General features: G+C 45.6%; 1 protein-coding gene across 4 annotated transcripts in view; it reads right to left on the minus strand.

Annotated features, from left to right (window-relative positions):
- The window catches only part of TRAPPC8 (trafficking protein particle complex subunit 8), a 2,435,788-nt gene that overhangs the window by 47,181 nt on the left and 2,368,089 nt on the right, over window positions 1–20,518 (minus strand). For all 4 annotated transcript variants that reach the window (XM_069620968.1, XM_069620966.1, XM_069620965.1 and 1 more), the window contains one exon: window positions 1,545–1,690. In XM_069620968.1, the coding sequence (XP_069477069.1) occupies window positions 1,545–1,690 (146 nt within the window). The remainder of the gene's footprint in view (window positions 1–1,544; window positions 1,691–20,518) is intronic.

Here is a 20,518-nt window from a genome sequence, read left to right on the forward strand (position 1 = left end):
GTAATAGTAATTCCATTGGGCGGTATTCAGGTGGATTTACTACCAGAGTACCACCCAACTCGTAATGAAGCCCTATGACTTTTCTAATGCACTCCTTCAGTTGGACTGCACAAGTGTCCTGTAATTGGGACTGAGTCTGGTATGGTTGCTGCTCCTGGTTGCCCATTGCTTAACTTTTGGGTTACGGGTATGGACCAAGCCTTCATCTGGCTTGGTCGCCATTTCGGATTCCACCCTCTCCTTCCTGTTTCACTCTACCACTGCCTATGTATGACATAGGTCTCCTGTTTCCCAAGTCTGAGTATTATATGTTAGTAAAACTTGTGGTAAGCTTTTGAAACTCCTTGAATGTTTGAGAACGCTGGCTCGCAGTGAATCAATGACATTACATCTACACCAAGGGAACACTGAATCAGTCGGCAATGAATTGGAGATTTTATAACACACGGTTGAATCCATGGTCTTAAAGCTGCAAATTTGCAACACTGTATCAATCACAGATTGCATTAGCTTATGGAGCACCAGGGAAGGTCTTTAAAGAGACTTTGCAGATACTGCAGGCAGGGTTGTAACAATATCAATCAAGACAAATACTATGTGCATGAACTAGCTCTTCTTAATGGAAGCATTTGAATTTACTCTCTAGAACTCTTGGTCTGCCTAGATAGAGCTTCAGGTTCTTTCAGTTGTGGAGGGGGTCCTTGCAAAGGAGCTTTTCGGACTGTCCCCTCCCACACAATGGGTACCAAGAGAGGATGATCAGTGCTACTCCCAATACCGCCCCGCGGCCCAATAACATCCACTGGCTCAAGAGGAACACTGAGTCAACCTATTTGTCTCCAGAGCGGTAACAGTCTCCAAGAACGGAGTAAGAAAAAAAAGTCTCTGTGTGGGGAGGGGGTGGGAAGGTAATTCTGCACAGGCACATTCATGATTGGAAGATGCAGTGCAAATCCTGAGCCGATGGTGGTAGGTCAGACCTTTCCTGAACATGGATGTTATCAGAGTCTGGGTGTTACATGGAGTGACCTGAAGCTGGGGATTAAAGTGGTTGTACCAATGGAAATCGATAGGAAATGGACACAACTAACAATGGGGTGTGCCAAAGTCTTTGGCGTTGACAGTTGTGGCAATGGCGTTGGATTTAATGAGACAGCCAATGACACTGGGAATCAATGAGGAAATGATGGAGGAATTGAGATAAGAGGGGAGGGGTCTGTTACCTCTACTGTAAATACTGGAGGGGAACATCTGTGAGGGAGAAGAGCCTGGCATGTGTGCATGTTCGCGTTTGTTCTGGATTTCTTAAAGAAGCTGCTACTGCAGGCATGCTTCCATTCAGTAACCTTTGTGAAAGCTAATCCCATAAGAATGCAAGCAAGGGAATAAGACAAAGAAATGCAAGAAAATAATCTACAAGTGGATGTGATATATGAGAGCTGTCTATGTGCATCCAGATGAAAATAACATTCTTTCAGAACCAGAACTATGAGCAAGTGTATTCTATATAATAACAAATAACTGAAAACCTTTACTGAACATACCTCTTTTGATGAAATGGATGATTAAAGGATTCTGGGTAATGAAGACAAGTCTTTATGAGATTCGAAAGCTGATCCGATGAGGGTTTTACAGGTGTTGCAATGTTTTCAGGCGGATTGAATTTCAAGAGAGACATTTCTGGCAGCTCCTGCAGCAAACAACAATTAACATGTTTGTAAAAGTGCCATACAGTGAATCAGAAATGAGGTTTCCCTGAAAACATCATGATTTCCACATACAATGATACACTATTTTGTTAGTTACAATAGAAGGACTTTCTACACAGATGGAATCCAAATAATTCTATAATGATGCAAGTGTCCTCAAAAGGACATCTAGCATTTGGGAAGATGCAGCAAGACAATAAATAGGTTACCTGTAAATGCAGTTCTTCAGCATTAGTCTCTTTAATAAATTCACAATTGTGAGGCTAAGTAAAAACAGAAATTAAAATTAGTAGCCCAACCACCTACATTTTGGTTAGTTCCTCTCTGGACAACAAGGTGCGGGGGGGATTAGGCGACCTATATAATGGTCACTAATGTCTTTTTCAGCATTGAATCTTTCTTGAGATTTACATGCTATGGTTAGATTAAAAGCAATGTTGAAAGGGAAGGTGGGAGAGGCAGAGTAAATGCATAAATATCCAACCTCAGCAGAAAAGATGCTGCAGAGCCATGTGCACCATCGTTGACACAGCCTTCGTCATCCATATCCACACACTTCTATTTGGTGAAGGTAGAGAGTGACCTTCAAGAAGATGCCATACACAGGTATGCTGATGACTAATTTGCAGCCATATTTAAAGTCAGTATCATGTTGTGCCATTGATAGCTATTCTAGGAAATTGTGTTTAGATCAATCACCAATATTATGTTATTTAGGTGCCCCCACGCACAACGAGAAACGTAAGTGATTGTGCCATTCATGTGGCAATTGACTCAGAGCTTCAAGGTTCTGTTTGTGGGAAGATACTGAAATCCTGAAGAAGCTCGACTCAACCCCCCATTTTTAGATACATACATTTTTTACAAATGAATTGAGTCACTGTTGTAAATCGAAAAACTGCACTTAAATTGGAATGAAGATGTGGAACAGAATCATAAGGCAGGTGAAAGATCAGAAAAGAAAATGGTCAACATCATCTATATTTTATATATAATAGAAACATCTAATTTCCCTGATGCAGGTCTGTTTTTAACCTCATATTTCAGTCATAGTATGTATAGATTGTTTACATTTTAAGATGTATTCATAATCTTTTAACATGGTGTACTGGGTTAAGAAACCTATTCTACTCAACTGTAAGGGCACTGAAAAAATCGATCTGGATAGGCCGTTTGAAGGGGGCAACCTAGCAGGGGCCTGCGGAAAGTCAATAAATAGCTGATCAGACTCTCTGGATACTAATGTTTTTCTTCAATATCTTCAATATATAGTAGAGCTATTTCGAGCATACAGCATGTACAATATGTGTACCGCTGGCATAGAATGGTTTTGGTGCTATTCATTTCATGCAACCATATAAGAGCACTGGGTGGCCCCACACCAATTCTATGGTATTACAGCCCCCTTTTGAGCTTTGAAGAGGTTTGTTGATGGCTTTCCCGAATTGTCACCAGACAGCCCCTTAATGTGCTTGTTTCTGAAATCAGCAATTCAACGACTGGCAGGGAAAGATGGGAAAAGTCGCTCCTCGAAATAGAATGACCTGGTTTGCAGTGACCTAAGTTTATGAAACATGTACGCAGGGTTTCTATGCGTTATTCACATAAGCTCGTTCTATTTAAATACCTGCCATCAACACTACCAAACCACTCAACAATTGGAAAAATACAATTCGGAATGTATGGAGGAATGTCTGAGGTGTCAGGCCTCCTCCGCCGATTTAATGCTTTTAGCCTGTTCATGCTGCTCTGTCTATTCATTCTGATAAGAGATCTAGCGGATTGAAGTATAAATTGTTGATATGGATGCTGAAATGTCTCCTGAAAAATTGTCAGTCAGTCGATAACTTTATTTCAGCTGTGGGGCCATAAAATCACATCATAACACATAATACATGACAAGACAAAGAAGAAAAGAAACTATAAATAATGCATTGCAACCCTTATAATAATTGAGTCAATTACAATGAACTCTAGAGCCTATTAGTGCTCCAACAAGCTCAATTCCCAGGCAAAACTTGCTCAGCGGGGATTACAATTACTGCTATCTCATCAGACGTACATTTGGGGTAGGGACTTTGGTCTGAGGGGAGTTAACCAATGTTCTTTTCCCCAGGGTGACTGCGTTTGCGCCAGAGAACACTGAACCTTGTGGCCTAGTTTCAAAGAAATGATCAGTTATAGATGGAATGTGTTCTGATTTCTATGGCGCTGTTTGATGAAAGGTGGCATCTCTTATCGAATTCCAGTACGCTGTTTGCCACTCTCGACTTCCTAAATTCAATGTGTATGGAATCATGACTGTTTTCCCCCCTAGTGTCACGACGCAGCTTTAAGTGTCATCACTAGTTACAGAAATGCAACCCTGTGTATTACTTAGCCAGTGAGTACACTTGTTCACAAGGGCTTCCCTGGTTTCGTATTGGTTGTGGACCAATTTGGGGACCTTGTGACGATATAGTACCTCCTCACTCCCCTCCTGCAGGCCTCTATCCCCCTCATTGGTGTTAGTGGTGGGATAAAGTGTCACATAGCCAGCCCAGCTGGGCATCTTTCTTCCCACTGCAACAACTTTGGCACTTGATGTACAATCCTCTCACCGGACATGGATCAGCAGAGGCATGGATGATGTAATAGTCTGTATGCTTTGTATAATCAAGGTATGACCATGGGTACTCGGTGTGTCTGGGGCCATTAGCTCCTTGTCAGCCAAAGCACTTTTCATCCCACCAGACTATATTTCCCCAAATGGGCCCCTGCCTGGCCGGATTAGCACTGGCCGCAATTGAGCTGGCATCTGGATTACTGCGTACTGCTGTCTCCACAGGATTTGAATCCCCTGTGTCACTCTCCATGCTGGTTAGGAACTCCCTCTTGGTCCCCCCCATTCCAAGTACTCCAACAAGGGATAGGAGTAGCTTCTTTAGTGTCACCAAATCAGATACAACTTTACTGCAGTGACGCCAGTACCAGCAAGGTCGGGAAGGTGTTTTGACGATGGCACAGTCAGGGAGGGTGGACAGGAGGGTGGGCATAAAAGGCTGCCACGAGGTTGGGCCCCACTCTCAATGCTCAGTCTCTTGTAGAAGGGCCTTCATTGATGCTATTTCGTCATCCTTACTATCCACATTACAGGATGTACACTCACACTCCACCCTGTGGGGCAATGCTTTGTCCTAGTTTTGAAGGGATCACACCTGCACTGGCCATCAAGGATAAGACTGTATCTCCCTCCATGCTGGTTGCTGTAATGACAGGGGGTTATATGCGAATTTACTGACCACAAGAGTGTTACATACCATCACAGACAAAACACCACATTTCTTTTTAACGTGCACCCCCTCCCACCCCCAAGCTTCCCGATTTTCCACCCTTGTAAGGCTACCCCATCCCCATCCAGACCCATTTTAACCCCTTACCCCACTACCCGTTATATATTTCTTTAATATTTGCAGTGTTTTTCAGTGTTATTGTCCGCGGTGAAATGTACCACTCTGTAATGTTTTAGATGAATTGACTGGGTATCATGACAGTGGTGTCAAGGGTTTCAGGCAGGTCTGGCACGTCAAGGCGCTAATAACATTTCGGGGCCTCAGATGGCACAATGAGCGTGGCGGTCTTGTTAGTCTCATTGTCGCTTTCATTTCCGTATGGCCTCCCTACAACTGCCCCTGGGGAAAGACCATCAAAGGTCAGGGGCAAACTCCTTTTTGCGTCCCCTAACCGCACTGGGCTCACTATAGCAGTGGCTGTGCCAACTATAACCCGGTGCATGGGGCTACAGAAAATGGCACGCAGGGCAGCGTCCTTCTCCTTCCCCTTCTCCCTGGCCTTCTCTTTATTTCACCCAAAGGGTCCTGTTCCACACAGTTATCAAAAGGACCAAGGAATTTATGTATTCCTTTAATCAAAATGTGTGCTTACTCCACAGGACCTGTTGGGCTATTGGGGCAAAGTTCAGCAGCACCAGTTTTGGGGGGGCTCGGAGGGCGACACAGGACTGTTTCAATCTTCTGCCTCACGGTAAGAATGTTCTGTTTTGGCACGGCGATAGAAATACTTGATAGTGCCAGGAGAGTGTACGATTGGGTTTGCGTTATGTTCTTTGAGTTTCTTTTTCAAGGTGTTGCTTCCAGTTTCAGTTCGCACCAGAGACGAAGTTGCAATGGCGTAGATTCACCCTAACCTACCCAGTCCAACCCAGCTTCTCACCTGCATCTTCTTCAGTCTTGTATGGTTGGAGCTGATTATGGAAGTGCTGTGCCGTAAGAGGGGCTGCAAAGACTACTAAAATAAAATGTCATGGCATCATACTTGCCAACCCTACTGATTTAGGCAGTAGGCTACTGCTTTTTAAGCAGTCCTACGCCTACAGATTTGGGTGACAGATCCTACTGCTTTTTACAGTGACAGGTAATTCATGTGACTAAGGCAGGCTGCAGGACAAAGCATGCAACAAATGAATTAGCCTGTCTGTACAGTGGGCTGGTAGGTGATTCCTTTGATTGGGCTCAGACCAATCCACTGACGTGACAGCTCCGTGACTCTGTCCTGCAACCCTTAGGTGAACCACCAGTGAAGGCAAGTGGCAAAACGTAACACCATCACTCTGCATCTTCCTATGATATGATATGATACGTTATTTATAACGTGCTTAATACCCAGAGGTTTCTAAGTGCGGACACGGGGATCGTTGCTGTGTGTCGTCTTGCTTTCAAGGCGAGCACATTGCCGCTGAGCTATCCCCCCTCAGACTGAGACGCTATCAGTCTCCATGTCATTCAGTGTTCAACATGCACTGCAAGAATACATATGGATTGCCCAGGCTGCTGCTACAGAGCAGTGGCAAACATTGCCTATCAGCTCTGTGTGATTACCTTCTGTGAAGTTAGGTAATTGAATTCGGTGTTAACTTACCATTCAGAACTATACATTTTTAACATTTGAACATCTTTCCATTTTGTGCTGTTTGATGGGTTGTGTATTTTGGAATGCTTCAAGCGTGCCAACAATGCATGTGTTGTATTTTCCCATGATGTCATTGTTATGCAAATTCTTATATTTCAAACTTTAAAAAATCCTACATCTTTTTGGTCATATAAAGTTGGCAAGTATGTTGCAGTGGCCACCCACCTGCAGGGTTTCAAACACCTGCGCCCTTTCCTGCGGGCTTCAACGTGCTGGTGGGGTCCTCGGTCTTTCAGGTGCAGGGGGGCGTGGCCAGTCACCGATCCAAAGACTTCCAGGTGAAAGCAGGAAAACAGCGTGTGGGCTTCCCAAACGCCTGCGCCATTTTCGGCTGTCTTCACCCAGCGGGTGGAGTCCTCGGTCTTTCTTGTGCAGGGGGCCGTGGCCAGACACCGATCCAAAGTCTTCCAGGTGAAAGCAGGAAAACAGTGTGTGGGCTTCCCAAACGCCCGCACCCTTTTCTGCGTGCTTCACTCTGCAGGTGGGGTCCTTGGTCTTTCAAATGCAGTGGGGCGTGGCCAGACACCAATGTAGAGGCTTCCAAAAACGCCCAGGTGAAAGCAGGAACACAGTGCGTGGGGTTTACGCGCCCTGAAACTTGGTTTTTGGGATGCATATTTGGTTAAAATAAAAAAGAAACAAGATTAGTTAGAATGTCCTGCCCTAATAGCCAAGTCTTTAACTGCCAAATCCTTGTTTAAAGGACATGTACCAACAGTAAGGCAATGGTTCAAAACGTTACCAGGGTGTAATGATCAAGAAGAAGAAATATGGCGATTGATGTTGCACGCTCCAGAGATGGCTGGTTAAGGTTCCGTGCATATTTAGACAGGCGAGCACAAGAGAACAATGATTCTGAGTAGGCCACTGAGGTTCCACTAATCTTGTTTCTAACTGTAATACAATGACAATCATTCCGAGGTGGGCGCAAAGGTATACCGGGCACCGGTAAAGACACGTGCCGGTCCAGGGAGCAAATAACGGTACCGCAAATTGTGGGACTGTTATTTGCACCTTCCCCATTGAGCCCTCTGGGGGCTCAAATGGGAATTGGGAATGGGGAATGGTAATTGCAATGGGGATTTACCGGTCCCACAAAGGTCCAACTAGACCGGTAAGTCCCCATTGAATGAGGGCGGACTCGGTACCGTTATTGGAGGCAGCCATGGCACTATTAGCGCCATGGCTGCCTCCAAACTCGGAATGAGGCCCAATTATTTTTCTATCTACCGTAATTATATTGTACAAACTATATTTCCTATAACACAGACACGCCAACTGAATTTGGAGACTGATGTCAACTATTTTTAATATTGTTTGCTAAGCTTATTAAAAAGACATTTAAAACAAACAAACGTCGGTGATTTGACTTATTCAAATAAAAGCCCAACACCATTTTAGGTAGAAAACGGCTATTTTTCAAGATGCCCATCTCCCACAGGAAGGTGCGCTGAGGTGCCTTCACTCAAGCAGATGTAACTGCTGCAATACAATCAGTTTTCTGGGACAGATACTTTAAGTCAGCTCTATTTGGCTCAAAAGGGTGTTTCTTCAGCATAGTGATAAACAATTCTACTTACCTTTTCTCTAATTAGTTCACAAATATACTGGTTTGGTCCAATTCACACTGTCATTTAAAAAAAAACAATGTAGAGAAAAATAAAATCTGCAAATGAATTATTGCATTTATTGAACATCCCCCCCGTCCCACTACATCTAATATTTATGCAGAGTCCCGGGAAATACCAAATATATTTGCCTATTTTCACAGATGGCCTCAATAACACAAAAACCATCAAACACAGTACAAGGATTTTTAGTGAAATTATTGCAAAGGGGCTCTCTGTGGGCTGTCACTTTCTTTCTTGTCTCTCCTGGGCGGTTCTCTCCCAAGCCCAGACGTCCCTATTCTCTGTGATGGTTACTAGAGATTGGTAACCCCTACAGTCTATTAACAGCCTGACTGGTCACGATGGCCTAATGGCAAACAGCTCATCTCGCCCACTTCCTCTGTGAACAATCTAGGTGGATCCTAACCTGGTTCCCCACAATAAGAATTTTACCAAGAAGAGAATCCATCCAATCACCCAGGTTTCTCCTAGTCTTCTCCTTCCACATTCTTGCATTCCTTTACCTGATGTTCTAACCTTCCGTTCCCTCTCTTACACTCTCCTCTCGCTGCCCTCTTTCTCTCCCTCTCTTTGTCCCTTTGATGTTCTTCCATCTACTTCTAATCTCCCATGCTCGCTAATACTTGCCCGCTCCGCTCGACTTCTCGCCCTGCTATGCCCTACTATTCTATCCCTTCTGCTCTTCCCACCCTCTGCTCTCTACTCTCCCACCCTCCGCTCCCCTACTCTGACCCCCTGCTCGCCTAAGCTACCCTGTTATCCATGTCCCTTCTTGCCCTTCTGCTCTCCTACTCTTCATCTACTACTCTTCCCCTCTCTTCTCTCCTAGTCTCCCCCTCCGCTCCCCTACTCTCTCCCCTCCGCTCCCCCACTCTCTCCCCTCCGCTCCCCCACTTTCCCCTTCTACCCTGTGCTCCCCTACTCTACCCTCTCTGTTATCCATGTCCCTACTTGCCCCTCTCTGCTCTCCTAGTCTCCCCCTCCGCTCCCCTACTCTCCTTACTCCTACTCTACAGTCCACCCACACCTACTCTCAGTCACCCTGAGAAATAATCACCTTTTTGAACATATACTCCAACCAGAATATCAAAACCATTGGTGAATAATCCCTCTCCTCCCTCGCGCCCATACAAGCAACGCATTGTACATCACAGGGAAACATATTAGATGCAGCATCCGATACATTGTGCACAGCTGAATGATCACAACATTTCTATTAAATTCAGAGCTCTCACCCTAACTGGGCAGGTGAATCCATTGTAGCCATTCATATATTTGAGAAAGGGGAACCAAAGACTCAAATGTCCACATGGCTTCTCCAATGTTTGACTTGAGTTTTTCCATTGCTAAGATGCGCCACAACTTATCCAGCCAGAGGTCGATGGAGGGTGGTGCCATTTGTTTCTATTTCACCGCAAGATAAACCATTTCACCCCAAATGAAAGATGGGCAATATGGGAGATGGCCAATACATTTGGTCATCGCTGAATTTCTCAGTTGTGTATAGTTTCTGTGGGTTCCTAACATGCAAAACATGGGATGTGACGGTATGTCCACCTTCAACATAACCTTAATTCTGGACCTAATTTCTAGCCAGAAGCTTTGGATGATTGGGCATCCCCATAAGACATGAAGCAATATGCTTTTTTGTCCACAGCACATCCGGCATCTTTCCGATATGCTAGAGTTAACCATGTGTAATCTGGCAGGTTTCTGATACCATCTCATTAGTATTTTCATTTGGGTTTCAGCTAGGTGTGAGCAAAGGTATACATTGGTTTTATTATATATGTCCTCCAATGTAGCTGGCTCAATAGTTTTATCCAATTCCCTATCACACCTCTTGCAAAAGGAGCGGCGTTCTGGTGCACTAAGTGTATTTAGTGTTCTATATAGATTGGCGATCAGACCTCTGGAATTTGTAGAGTTTGAATATTGCTTCTAGTGCTCTAAGTGTCCATGACATTGCTTGTTTACTGATCGGGTTAAGAACCCAGTATCGCATTTGTAGGTATCTAAACCTATCCCCCTCCTCAAGCCGCAAAGAATTACTAGTTACTCACCGTAGTGACTAACATACTCCTAGTCCATAGTTCCCCTTTCCTCCATACTGCATGGGTGTCCCTCGCCAGGGACTGGAGACTGAACCCTTTTCACCAGAAAAACCTTCTTCCCCTTTAAATTTGGAGGGGCACGGCCTTGGGAGCATGCGCTCCCCTGACTCCGCCCACCGGCGCCAATCAGTCCCCATTGACACCCTGACAATATTAAGATTGCCTAATGACACCAGTATTATAAGAGGGGAGGAAAGGAGACTATGGACTGGGAGTATGTTAGTAACTACGGTGAGTAACTATTAATTACTCCTACGTCCCGTCCCCTTTCCATCACACGGAATGGGCAATTACAACTGAATGTAGCCCCAGGGTGGAGAGGTGAAACTCCTCAAGAAAACAAGTTCTTTAGAACCGCCTGTCCGAAAGCCACATCTGACTTAGACCTGGCGTCCAAACAGTAGTGCTTGCAGAAAGCCGAACGGGTGGCCCAGGTAGCTGCCCTGCTGATCACCTGCCACGGAACCTGCCTCTGGAATGCGACGGGCGTGGCCTTCGCTCTGACAGCGTGGGCATGAATCCCCCCCTCACCCAATGAGTCTGAGACCACTGCCCGGGGAGGTTGAACCACACTTTCCGTCACAGCATCATTTTTTTCAAGAAGATTAGTCAGGGGAGTAGGTGAGTTAGGCATAGATGTGTCACAGGTCTGCTGGATCACACTCATAGGAATACCCCCGACCCGCCTCCCTGCGTTCCCGCTATCTCAAATTCCACAAACTCGATAATGCTTAGGTCATGAATCTCCCCAAAATCGGCTTTGCAGTTCACATTGGTCATTAATGAATTGTCAATAAAAGCTATAGCTTCAATTGGGGCAATTGATTTTATTTCCGTACTAGTTCCAACCTTTTTACCACAAAGTAGGAGTCTATAATATATTGCCCCGCTATCTGGGACAGCGTAAATGTTAGTTTTGCCAGGGTTCCCTTACGACTACAAGGCTGATTAGGGCTCTTCAAGCCTATTAAATCCCCACAGGACTTACTACAAACATGGGTCTCAAAGAAATTCCCACCGTGCTGCTCTTGTAAGTTCTGATTGAAGCCCTCACTCCCGATAACTTGGGGGAGGACTAACAGGGTAGCCATGATAACTGAGTCAACTCTTGGGATCAAAGGCCTCCCTAAGGTCAATTTGGCTTTACTTCCTCTAGTGCCTTTTAATTCCGGCCTGGGCGCACCTGGGAACTCCGGTGGATTGGCAGTAGAGGGGCCAAGGGCTGCCATTTGACTCCTCAGAACGTTGCGCATTTTATTACAAACAATAGCTACTCCAATCACCTTAGACAGCCCCAGTTGATTCCGTGCCAATGGGTACACACCAGGATGACAAGCCAACAGGAAGGGAATGTGGAGGAAACGAGTAGTGATGCCTGAAGGGCAGCAAATTCTGCGTCCCAAATTGAAGAATCTGAATCCGGGAATTCCCACAAAAAATCCCACAGAAATTGGGATGTGGGGAAATGCAAGATGTGCAAACAATGCAAAAAGTGCAAAAAGTGGCCCACAACTTACTGTCAGTAATTTGAGGCGAATTCACACAAAATTAAAGCCACAAGACAGAAAACCACATTGTCAGGGTACAAAACAATCCAAACAATCGTAAAATGGTGACAGCTGTAAAAATATTCTTAAAAGATTAGTTTAAAAATATGCTAACATACATAACAATATAACAGTTAATTATAAATAAAAACCCACAATATGATGCATTGAAGAGCAAAGGAGCAAACAAGTTAAAAACAAGTTTTCCAAAATTGTTCAGAGCACGAAGATTACAAAAAGTTACAAAAGCTCATACACTTTAGACAAAATGAAATGTCACAGCAGGAACAGAGGCCGGCACGGAATAGGAAACCCTTCTGCGCCCCACCATAAATCTGCATCCAAATAAGTGTCGCCCCTAATAAGGCGACAGTGGCGGAGCAGTATGGTGCGAGGCTACTTCCAGCAGCCCACTCCTGACCAAGCTCAGTCAAAATTCTGGGCAAATCAGAGTTCCGGCTCAAATCCACAGATCCTCGTGTCCCATTTAGGTGAGAGAATAATCCCACAGTATATACCAAAACACAGGCAGGTTAACTTCGCAAGGACGGATGGGGCAAATAAAAAATAGAGCAGTCAAGGAGATCACAAAGGTTACGGTTTACTATTAGCAACAAAAGCTTGAATCCACACTTGTTTGTGAATGAGTGATTGAATAGGGTTAACCAGCGCTTAATGCCTTCAGCCTGCCAGGGCAAGACAGAGATCACCATTCAGATGGTGGAAAAGGACAAGAGCCGTTACCTCGTTACCGGAGCCCTGAGAAAGAAGAGGCACGGCTGGACATGCCTCACCCCACACCCAAACACCAAAACACTCCCACAGCACTGCGCTTCGCTGAGCGAAAAGAGCGGGGTTATATGATGTCTCCTCTCACACACAGTAGACACAGCAGAAAGACTGCAATTGCAGCACGCCAAGGTTCAAGACTCTCGCAGGCTGTTATTTCACCAATACACTCCCGCAGCACTCCACAGTAAAAGTGACAAAAGTACCAAGATTGAGAAGGGCATCAAAAGAAAGCTTCCTCTTCCGAATAATCGAAAGGAAGGTTGCAAAGCATAGAGTGCCTCAGGAGAAATCTCCCTTGTCACAATAATCCTAAGAGAGACAGTGAGAGCCAAGGAAGTTGCAAGAGGGATGTCTAACAATTGTGCTGTTAAGAATAGGGGAAGTAGCCAAGGATACTTCGGGAGGGATCTCACTTGTTTCATTGCTCAAGGAAAACACCAGAGAAGCCTGAGAACGTAAGATTTATTGAAAAGAAAGAACTGTTGGACATTTGGTCAAGACACAGAAAGTCAGTGGGAGGAAAAACAAGGATTCTTGAAGGCGGTCACCAGATACTATCCCAAAACAGCCATTAAGACGGATACAGTTTGACCAAGAGAAGGGAGCCCATTTTGTTGTATCAGAAGCCATTTCAAAAGACTGTCAGAATACAGCTCTAAAGCTGAACCAGCGGAACCAGTAGAATGGAGTCATTCTCCTGGTGGCCTTCTGTTGTTGAGTATCTTTTTGTTGGTGGTAGGGTCCGAGTAGGAGATTTTTGGACAGAGGAGGGACATTAGTTGACAACCACCCTGAGATGCACCCCAGTTACAAATCAGTTAAGTAGGGCAAACCCAATTCCAAAATGGCCGCCGTGTAAGGTGGACATGCCGGAGCACTCTCCGTCTGTTTCTGAAGCCCCCATCCGTTGATAATCGCTGTAACCCTCAACCATCGTGATACTTCTGTGGGGGTAGTTGAACACCCCTTAACCATCACGCTGACATCGAATCTGGCTGTGGACCTCAGCCGGCTGCTTTTATATTGGGACTCAGAGGATCGACCACACCCGGTGAGCCCTGGTAGCTGCAGCCTTACCAGTAAACCGAGCAGCCGTGGCGTGCTGGCAGGACCCGGGAGATATGTTACGTATACTGTCCCTCAAGATGCCAAGAGGAGCCGTGTGGCACGAGTAGTGCATTGCTGCTCACGTTTTAAGAGGTGCAGTGCCCCATAGACGGCAAGGGACACCGGTAATTAGCAATATCTACCGCCCCTGCATTGAGATCACATTACTCACGGCAGACATGGAGCTTTTCAACAGCCTTCCATACCTGGCAAGTACTTTGCTACGGAGCGAAACACTTTGCTGCCATGTCTCCTCCCCCCCTCTACTTAGTTGTCCACCCCCCCTCTCCAGCACTATCTGAAAGGTCGTCAGGCCTAGTACGATAGTTGCCTGTTTTGTTCCTCCCCTCCTTTTTGCACCCCTGTCCCTCACCTTTTGTTTTTCTCCGGCTCTACCAGAAATGCTATCAGGCCTAGTATGGTAGTCACCTGTCTGTTTCCATTTCCCTCCCACTCTCCCCTTCCCTTCCTCATCTATGTCTTAGCTCTTGCATTACGTGAAATGTCGTCAGGCCGAGTACGGTAGTTAATTTCACATCCTTACTGTTCATGGCCTGTAAGAATGTCATTGTATTTTCCCTTGTTCCCTCCCTTGCCTTGAAGCGCTTTGCAACACATTGTGTATAGGCGCTATATAAATAAACTATCATATCATCTACAAGGACTTCTAGCTCAAAAAGACTCTTTGCAGCAAGTTACAGGAAGCGCACTTTGGAGCCAACAACCAGCACACAAGGTGAGATTGGGGGCCACCACTTGACTTTTGATAAGTTGCCTGTTCACTTTATGAGACTCTTTGCAGGAAGTACTGCAAATATGGGCCGTTGTGATCTGGTTCTTTGCCTGCCCTGACCTACCAGCTGGAACACTGCTTTGAGTGGTTTTCGCATCTCGCGAACCACACACACACACACACACACACACACAACAGCATTACCGGAATTCTGTTCTAGTAGGTATCTACATCTGCTCACATACAACCCACATCTTAATTAACACATACTGTTTCCAATAAGGAATTAGACTTTGTCTTCAGCCAACAGGCTTTTCCTTGCAAGGGACCCACTATAAGCAGTGTTCTATCCCAAGCTAGAATGCAAGTGCACAATCTGTTACTAGTACATCGACGCCAGGACAAATGCCTGAGGAGCACACGTTCCTGAAGCAACCTAGACCTTTGGGGTGTCTTATATAGGTGCACGTGTTTACAAACATATTTTCTTGACCTTAAAGATTTGAGAGAAAAAACACCACAGAAAGGGACTTAGCAGCAAACCTGCAACTTAGGCATTAGGGTGAACCCTCTCAGTCTTCCTATACTGGCTAAGGAATGTCGGGAGGCAGAGACAAATGTAGCCAAACTGTGCAACCTCTAGCTCAGCAAAAAAACACAAAAAAAAAATCACTGGATAAACTTTGAGCAAGTAAAAACTCTCCCTGGACCCACCACTACGTCTAAACATTCCTCCTCTCCTTTGCAGCAACGTACACTCTTGGACATGGCGGCTTCTAAGGAAGATTTTGCAAAAAGCTTTCAGGAATTTCAAGATTTCTTCCCCCTAAACTTTCGATCACAATTCACAGCATTTACGGCTGATATGAGGAATTCACTTGCAGAGGTCTGTAAAGAAATAACATCCCTAGCCGACCGCGTTGACCAAAATGAACAAGCCATTCGAACCTTGGATGCCGACTGCAAACAAACTAATGTGGCTCTGAAAGACCTTGCCAGGATAACACATAACTTAGAACATCAATATGAAGACCCAGAAAACAGATCATGACGATCCAACATTCAGATCGGGAATCTGCCCTAAAAAATCTTGGACTCAGAACTAAAAGAGGCCAGGTTCCAGATATTTGGTAATCTCTTAGCTGGGGAGCTGCGCATTGACATTCCGCTAAATAGGGTTCACAGGGTGGACCGAAAAGAACTGAACCAGGCTCCCGCTCGTGACATCCTGGTTGCTTGTGCAATATATCCCCCAAAATAACGTATTCTTAAGGAGGCAAGGGCCTTTGCGACAATCTCATATAACGAATCCGAAATACAACTATATTAAGATCTTTCCAGGATTACTCTGCAAAAACGTCGTCATCTACAAGAAGTGCTGCAAGCCCTGCAAACCCAGGTCATAAGATATAGATGGACTTTCCCTTTCGGACTATCATTTACTCTGGATGGCAGGCAGCAAAGAGTTACGACTAAAGAGGCAGGAATTACCCTGTTACAGTTAGAAGACTCCAATGGCGTGGCATCGGAAAACGCTGACTCGACGCTGCAACAAAAAGCACAAAACCGAAATCTGGGGAATGGCAATTCAGCACATGTCCAAAAAAGAATAGCCAAGATCAGCAAAGAGAAGACTGGCGCTCACGATCGAGAGGACCAATACTTAAACCACCATCCCAAGGGCCACGTTTGGCAAGAGACTACTGAAGAGACTACTGGGTTCTTTATCCGAATGGATTGATCACGGATCCTTGCTATACAGTAAGACAGAGTAACCTTTTTTTTCTTTTTTGTTTTCCTTTTTGGAATCAGTTTTTTTTTTGTTTTGTTCTAACAGATGGGGGAGCTAGGACCGCACGCACTTTCACCTGGGTATATGGAGGATCAGAGCCAGGTGAGTTAGTCCCAGAATATTTATAAGTTACTCACTTTAGTGACTAATGTACTCTTAGTCCATAGTCCCCTTTCCACCATACTGTATGGTCGCCCCTCCTAGGGACGGGAGACGGAACCTTTTTCAGCGGAAAAAAAAATCTTCCCCTTTAAATTTAGAGACGCGGCCCTGGGAGCCTGCGCTTCCCTGACTCCGCCCACCAGCACCACTCGTCAGTCCCCATAGACGTGTCGACAATATTACCATTGCCTAATGACACTAGTTTTATTAGGGGGGAGGATGGTGGGACATATAAAGGAAAGGGGACCATGGACTAACAGTATGTTAGTCATTACAGTGAGTAACTTATAATTACTCTTCCGTTCCGTCCCCGTTCCTCCATACTGCATGGGCGATTACAACTGAATGTAGCCTCAGGGTGGAGAGGTGACCCCTCCTTAAGAAAACAGGTTCCTCAATAATGCCTGCCCGAATGCTGCGTCTGACCTGGAGCAAACAGTAGTGCTTACAAAAGGCTGAGGGATTGGCCCAAGTGCTGCCCTGCTAATGACCTGCCACAGAACGTGTCTGTGGAATGCGACTGCCGTGGCCATGGCTCTGATAGCATGGGCATGCACGTTTGCCGGAAGCGGCTTGTGCTGCCCCTCATAGGCTTCCTTAGTGGCTGCCATCATCCATCTTGCTATGGAGGACTTGGAAGCCCGATATCCTGGCCTTGACCACCCAAAGGTGAGAAATAGAGCCTCAGATTGGCGGAAGCTCTTGGTCCTGCCCAGATAGCACTTTAGCACTCTACTAACATCTAAACAGTGTAGAACCATCTGAGCATCTTCCTTGGGGTCTGCAAAGAAAGTAGGGAGTACTATCTACTCATTTAGGTGGAACGCTGAGACTACCTTAGGAAGGAACGCGGGCTGTGTTCTGAGGACCACTTTGTCCCTGTGAAAAAAACGGAAAAAAACGGAACTGAGGCTACGGGCGTCGTGGGCCCTACTTATAACATCTGGTGACGTCAGCTGTTGGAGGAGGTCCTCGAGGACGGCGTATCGACGTCATCGACACAGGACACCGAAAGATACTGTCATAGATATGGAATACGTCGGAGGACCCAATCCCCTCGAACAATGGTTACTTTCAGATTACTTTTGGTAATACAAGGGCAGTAGGCCCTTCCAGTTGTACAGTGACTCTTGGAACAAATCACAAACAGTCAACTGGACAATATACTTTTTGGTGAATAGTGAAACACTTATTCTAGGTGCAGAAGAAACCTATAACCACTTTTGTCATAACACACAGTTATACCAGGTGAGTAAAACCTAAGGATGTAATATACCATTACAGATGCTTTGGAAATCAGGGAACCCCAGAATGAGGTAAGCAATAACTCTGCTACCTTTGGCACACAGCTAACACAAGGTAAGTAAAACCCACTTACTTTAACTTCACAATGAAGGGGAAAGTAAAACCCAATGTCACACTTTACTGAATAGTTATTCTAGGTAGGCAAGAACCTAATGGAGACTTATTAAGGACAGGCTAGCAGCAAGTTAGGGGAAGCAAGACCCAGTCGGGGGACATTCATACAGTTATCCTAACAGGACTAACCTGGTGGTACCAACAGTTGGAGGACACTCATACAATTACCCTACAGGAATAATCTGGTGAAACCAACACATTACTTTTGTAAAGAGGCACAACCTAATCACAGGAGAGTAAAACACCTTTACATCTACTTTCTTTTAGACTGGCAAAACAGTGGCTAAGGAAGAAAAGATGTTAACCATACTTTTAAGAATAGTGCATCACACACTCAAGACCAGGAAGAACTTTTGTAACTGTTTACTCTTAGAATTACAGTTACCACCCAACTCTTTACAAGTAAGTAAAACACTTGATTTCTTTTCTAGGCAGAAGTCCCAATCCCTTCAAAGTCTTTCCCTTATTCTTGAAGCATGAGTGTTCTCAGTTGCAGAAGGGGGGCGGGGGGTCACTAGGACTAGTCACCAACTGGCAGTGTTAGAATAAGTTCTTTAGTAGCAAAAGTCAGAGTTCCTTAGGAAAACTGGGCAAACAGGTGAGTACTTTACTTCTAGGGTTAGAAGAGGGTCCAGGGGCTTCACAGAAGACACCCCAGCAGGATTCTAGTAGTGGGACTGGGTGTACTGGACGAGGGACCTCCCAATTACAGAAAACACCCCAGGACTACACAGAAATCCGAACAGGCTTAAGGTAAGTATATACCCAAGCCAACACAGTAACTTAGCAATGAAGAAGAGATTGCAGCAGGATAACTTCAGGGCCTGCAGCCAAATACTTGGTCAGTGGATTCCTTGCCCTGGAGACTGACCACAAGACTTCAGAAGGGACTTTGCAGCAGGGATCGATGAAGAAGGCTCTAGGCAAGATTTCCCTCGTGGCTGAATGCAGTTCTGCAGGCATGGCACCTTTTCAAGGAGCACAGAAGAAGACAGAAAATCGTAGTTGAATTCTCGTCGTTTAAAAGGTCCAGCACTCTTGTGAGGGGACTTTTCGGACTTGATTCGTGTCACTGGAGATGCACCAGGATGCCCACGAAGTTTCAGCGAGATTCGGAATTCGAAAGACCGTGCACCGCACAGTGGCTGGAGGTCCCAGGGTATTGGGGTACCGCAAGGTCGCAGCAACCCGTGCATGGGATGGCTCAAAATGCAGGTCCTCTTGAGTCTAGTGGGTCTCACCAGGCTCTGGGTTCGGGTCGCCATTTTCGGAGACCCCAGGTCGATTGGAAGGAAGGGCTTCAGCAGGCTCTGGTTACACAGCAGGCTCTCCGGTCGCTGGAAATCATTCCCGCCGCTTTACCTTCGTCATCCTCTTCGGTTTTCTGTTCCAGTGGTCGACATGACTTCAGCTTTCCAGTATTTATCAGGAACTAGAGCAAAACCTCTGCATTCTCTCCCTGCATTTTACAAGAAAGGGGCTTCTGGTTGTCCAATCAGGACAGCCAGCCCGCCCACTGGGATTTGTCCCAGTTGAAGGAAGGCGTAAAACAATGGATGAGGGTGTTATGGACTCCTCCCCCACTTCCTGTGCTTACAGACTGACTGGAGCCTGGGCAGGGTGTCCAGGGGACTCCCGCCAAAGACAAAACTCAAACAAAGGAATTTCCCGCCCTGGATGTCAGAGGAAGGAGCAGGAAACAACAAGAAACACTAAAATGGCAGAAAAAGAAGACAGGGGCCATTTTGATATAATGAGCACCCTTAGGTGCCTTTACTGCAGCTGTGATTACAGCCCGCGGTAGAGGTGCATCAAATTAGTAAAAGGTATCACTGCCACCAGCCATTAAAGGTAAGCTTGTCACTGTAACACAATTATTACAGTTTTAATGTGAAAGGGGATATATTGTATCTCCCCAGCACTCCACATAAGGTGGTGTGTGCTGGTTTCACAGAATAATCCCTTCAGATCCAGGGAACACATCCAGTCTCCCTTGTCCAATGTCTCCACTATAAAAGCTGATGTAACCATCTTTTTTTATAACACTGTTTATTTGGGTTTATACAACAAAACACCATGAACATAGGCATTCAACTGAAAGTTACACCAGTAATGACAGTAAGAGGCAGCAAGGTCAGGGGGGTACATTGGATATATCAGAAAAACAAAAACGAATGGCAGTTCCAAGTACATCGGGTGTCCAAGGGGTGGGAGAAAGAAGGGAGGGAGGGGGTTGGGGGAAGAGAGACATTTCTCAGTACACATGTAGCCATTTCCCCCATATCTTCTCGAATTTCCGGGGGCAGCATCTCGCGTTGTAGATGCGGTGTTCCCTGGTGTAACCATCTTGAATTTTTGCAGGGGTAAGGAGAGGTTGAGGGTGGAAAGGTCCAGCACAACTCTCAGGCCCACCTGGGTTTTCTTCTTCTGAATGGCGAAAATCCTGGAATAAAAGCGAAACCCTCCCTGGGAGGCTGGGACTTCCTCCACTGCCTGGCTCCCTACGAGCGACCGGATCTCCGCCAAAAGAGTTGCTGTCCCAAC

Source organism: Ambystoma mexicanum, chromosome 5q, assembly GCF_040938575.1.
Source record: "Ambystoma mexicanum isolate Mex_15411 chromosome 5q, UKY_AmexF1_1, whole genome shotgun sequence".
Classification (NCBI taxonomy): Eukaryota; Metazoa; Chordata; class Amphibia; order Caudata; family Ambystomatidae; genus Ambystoma; species Ambystoma mexicanum.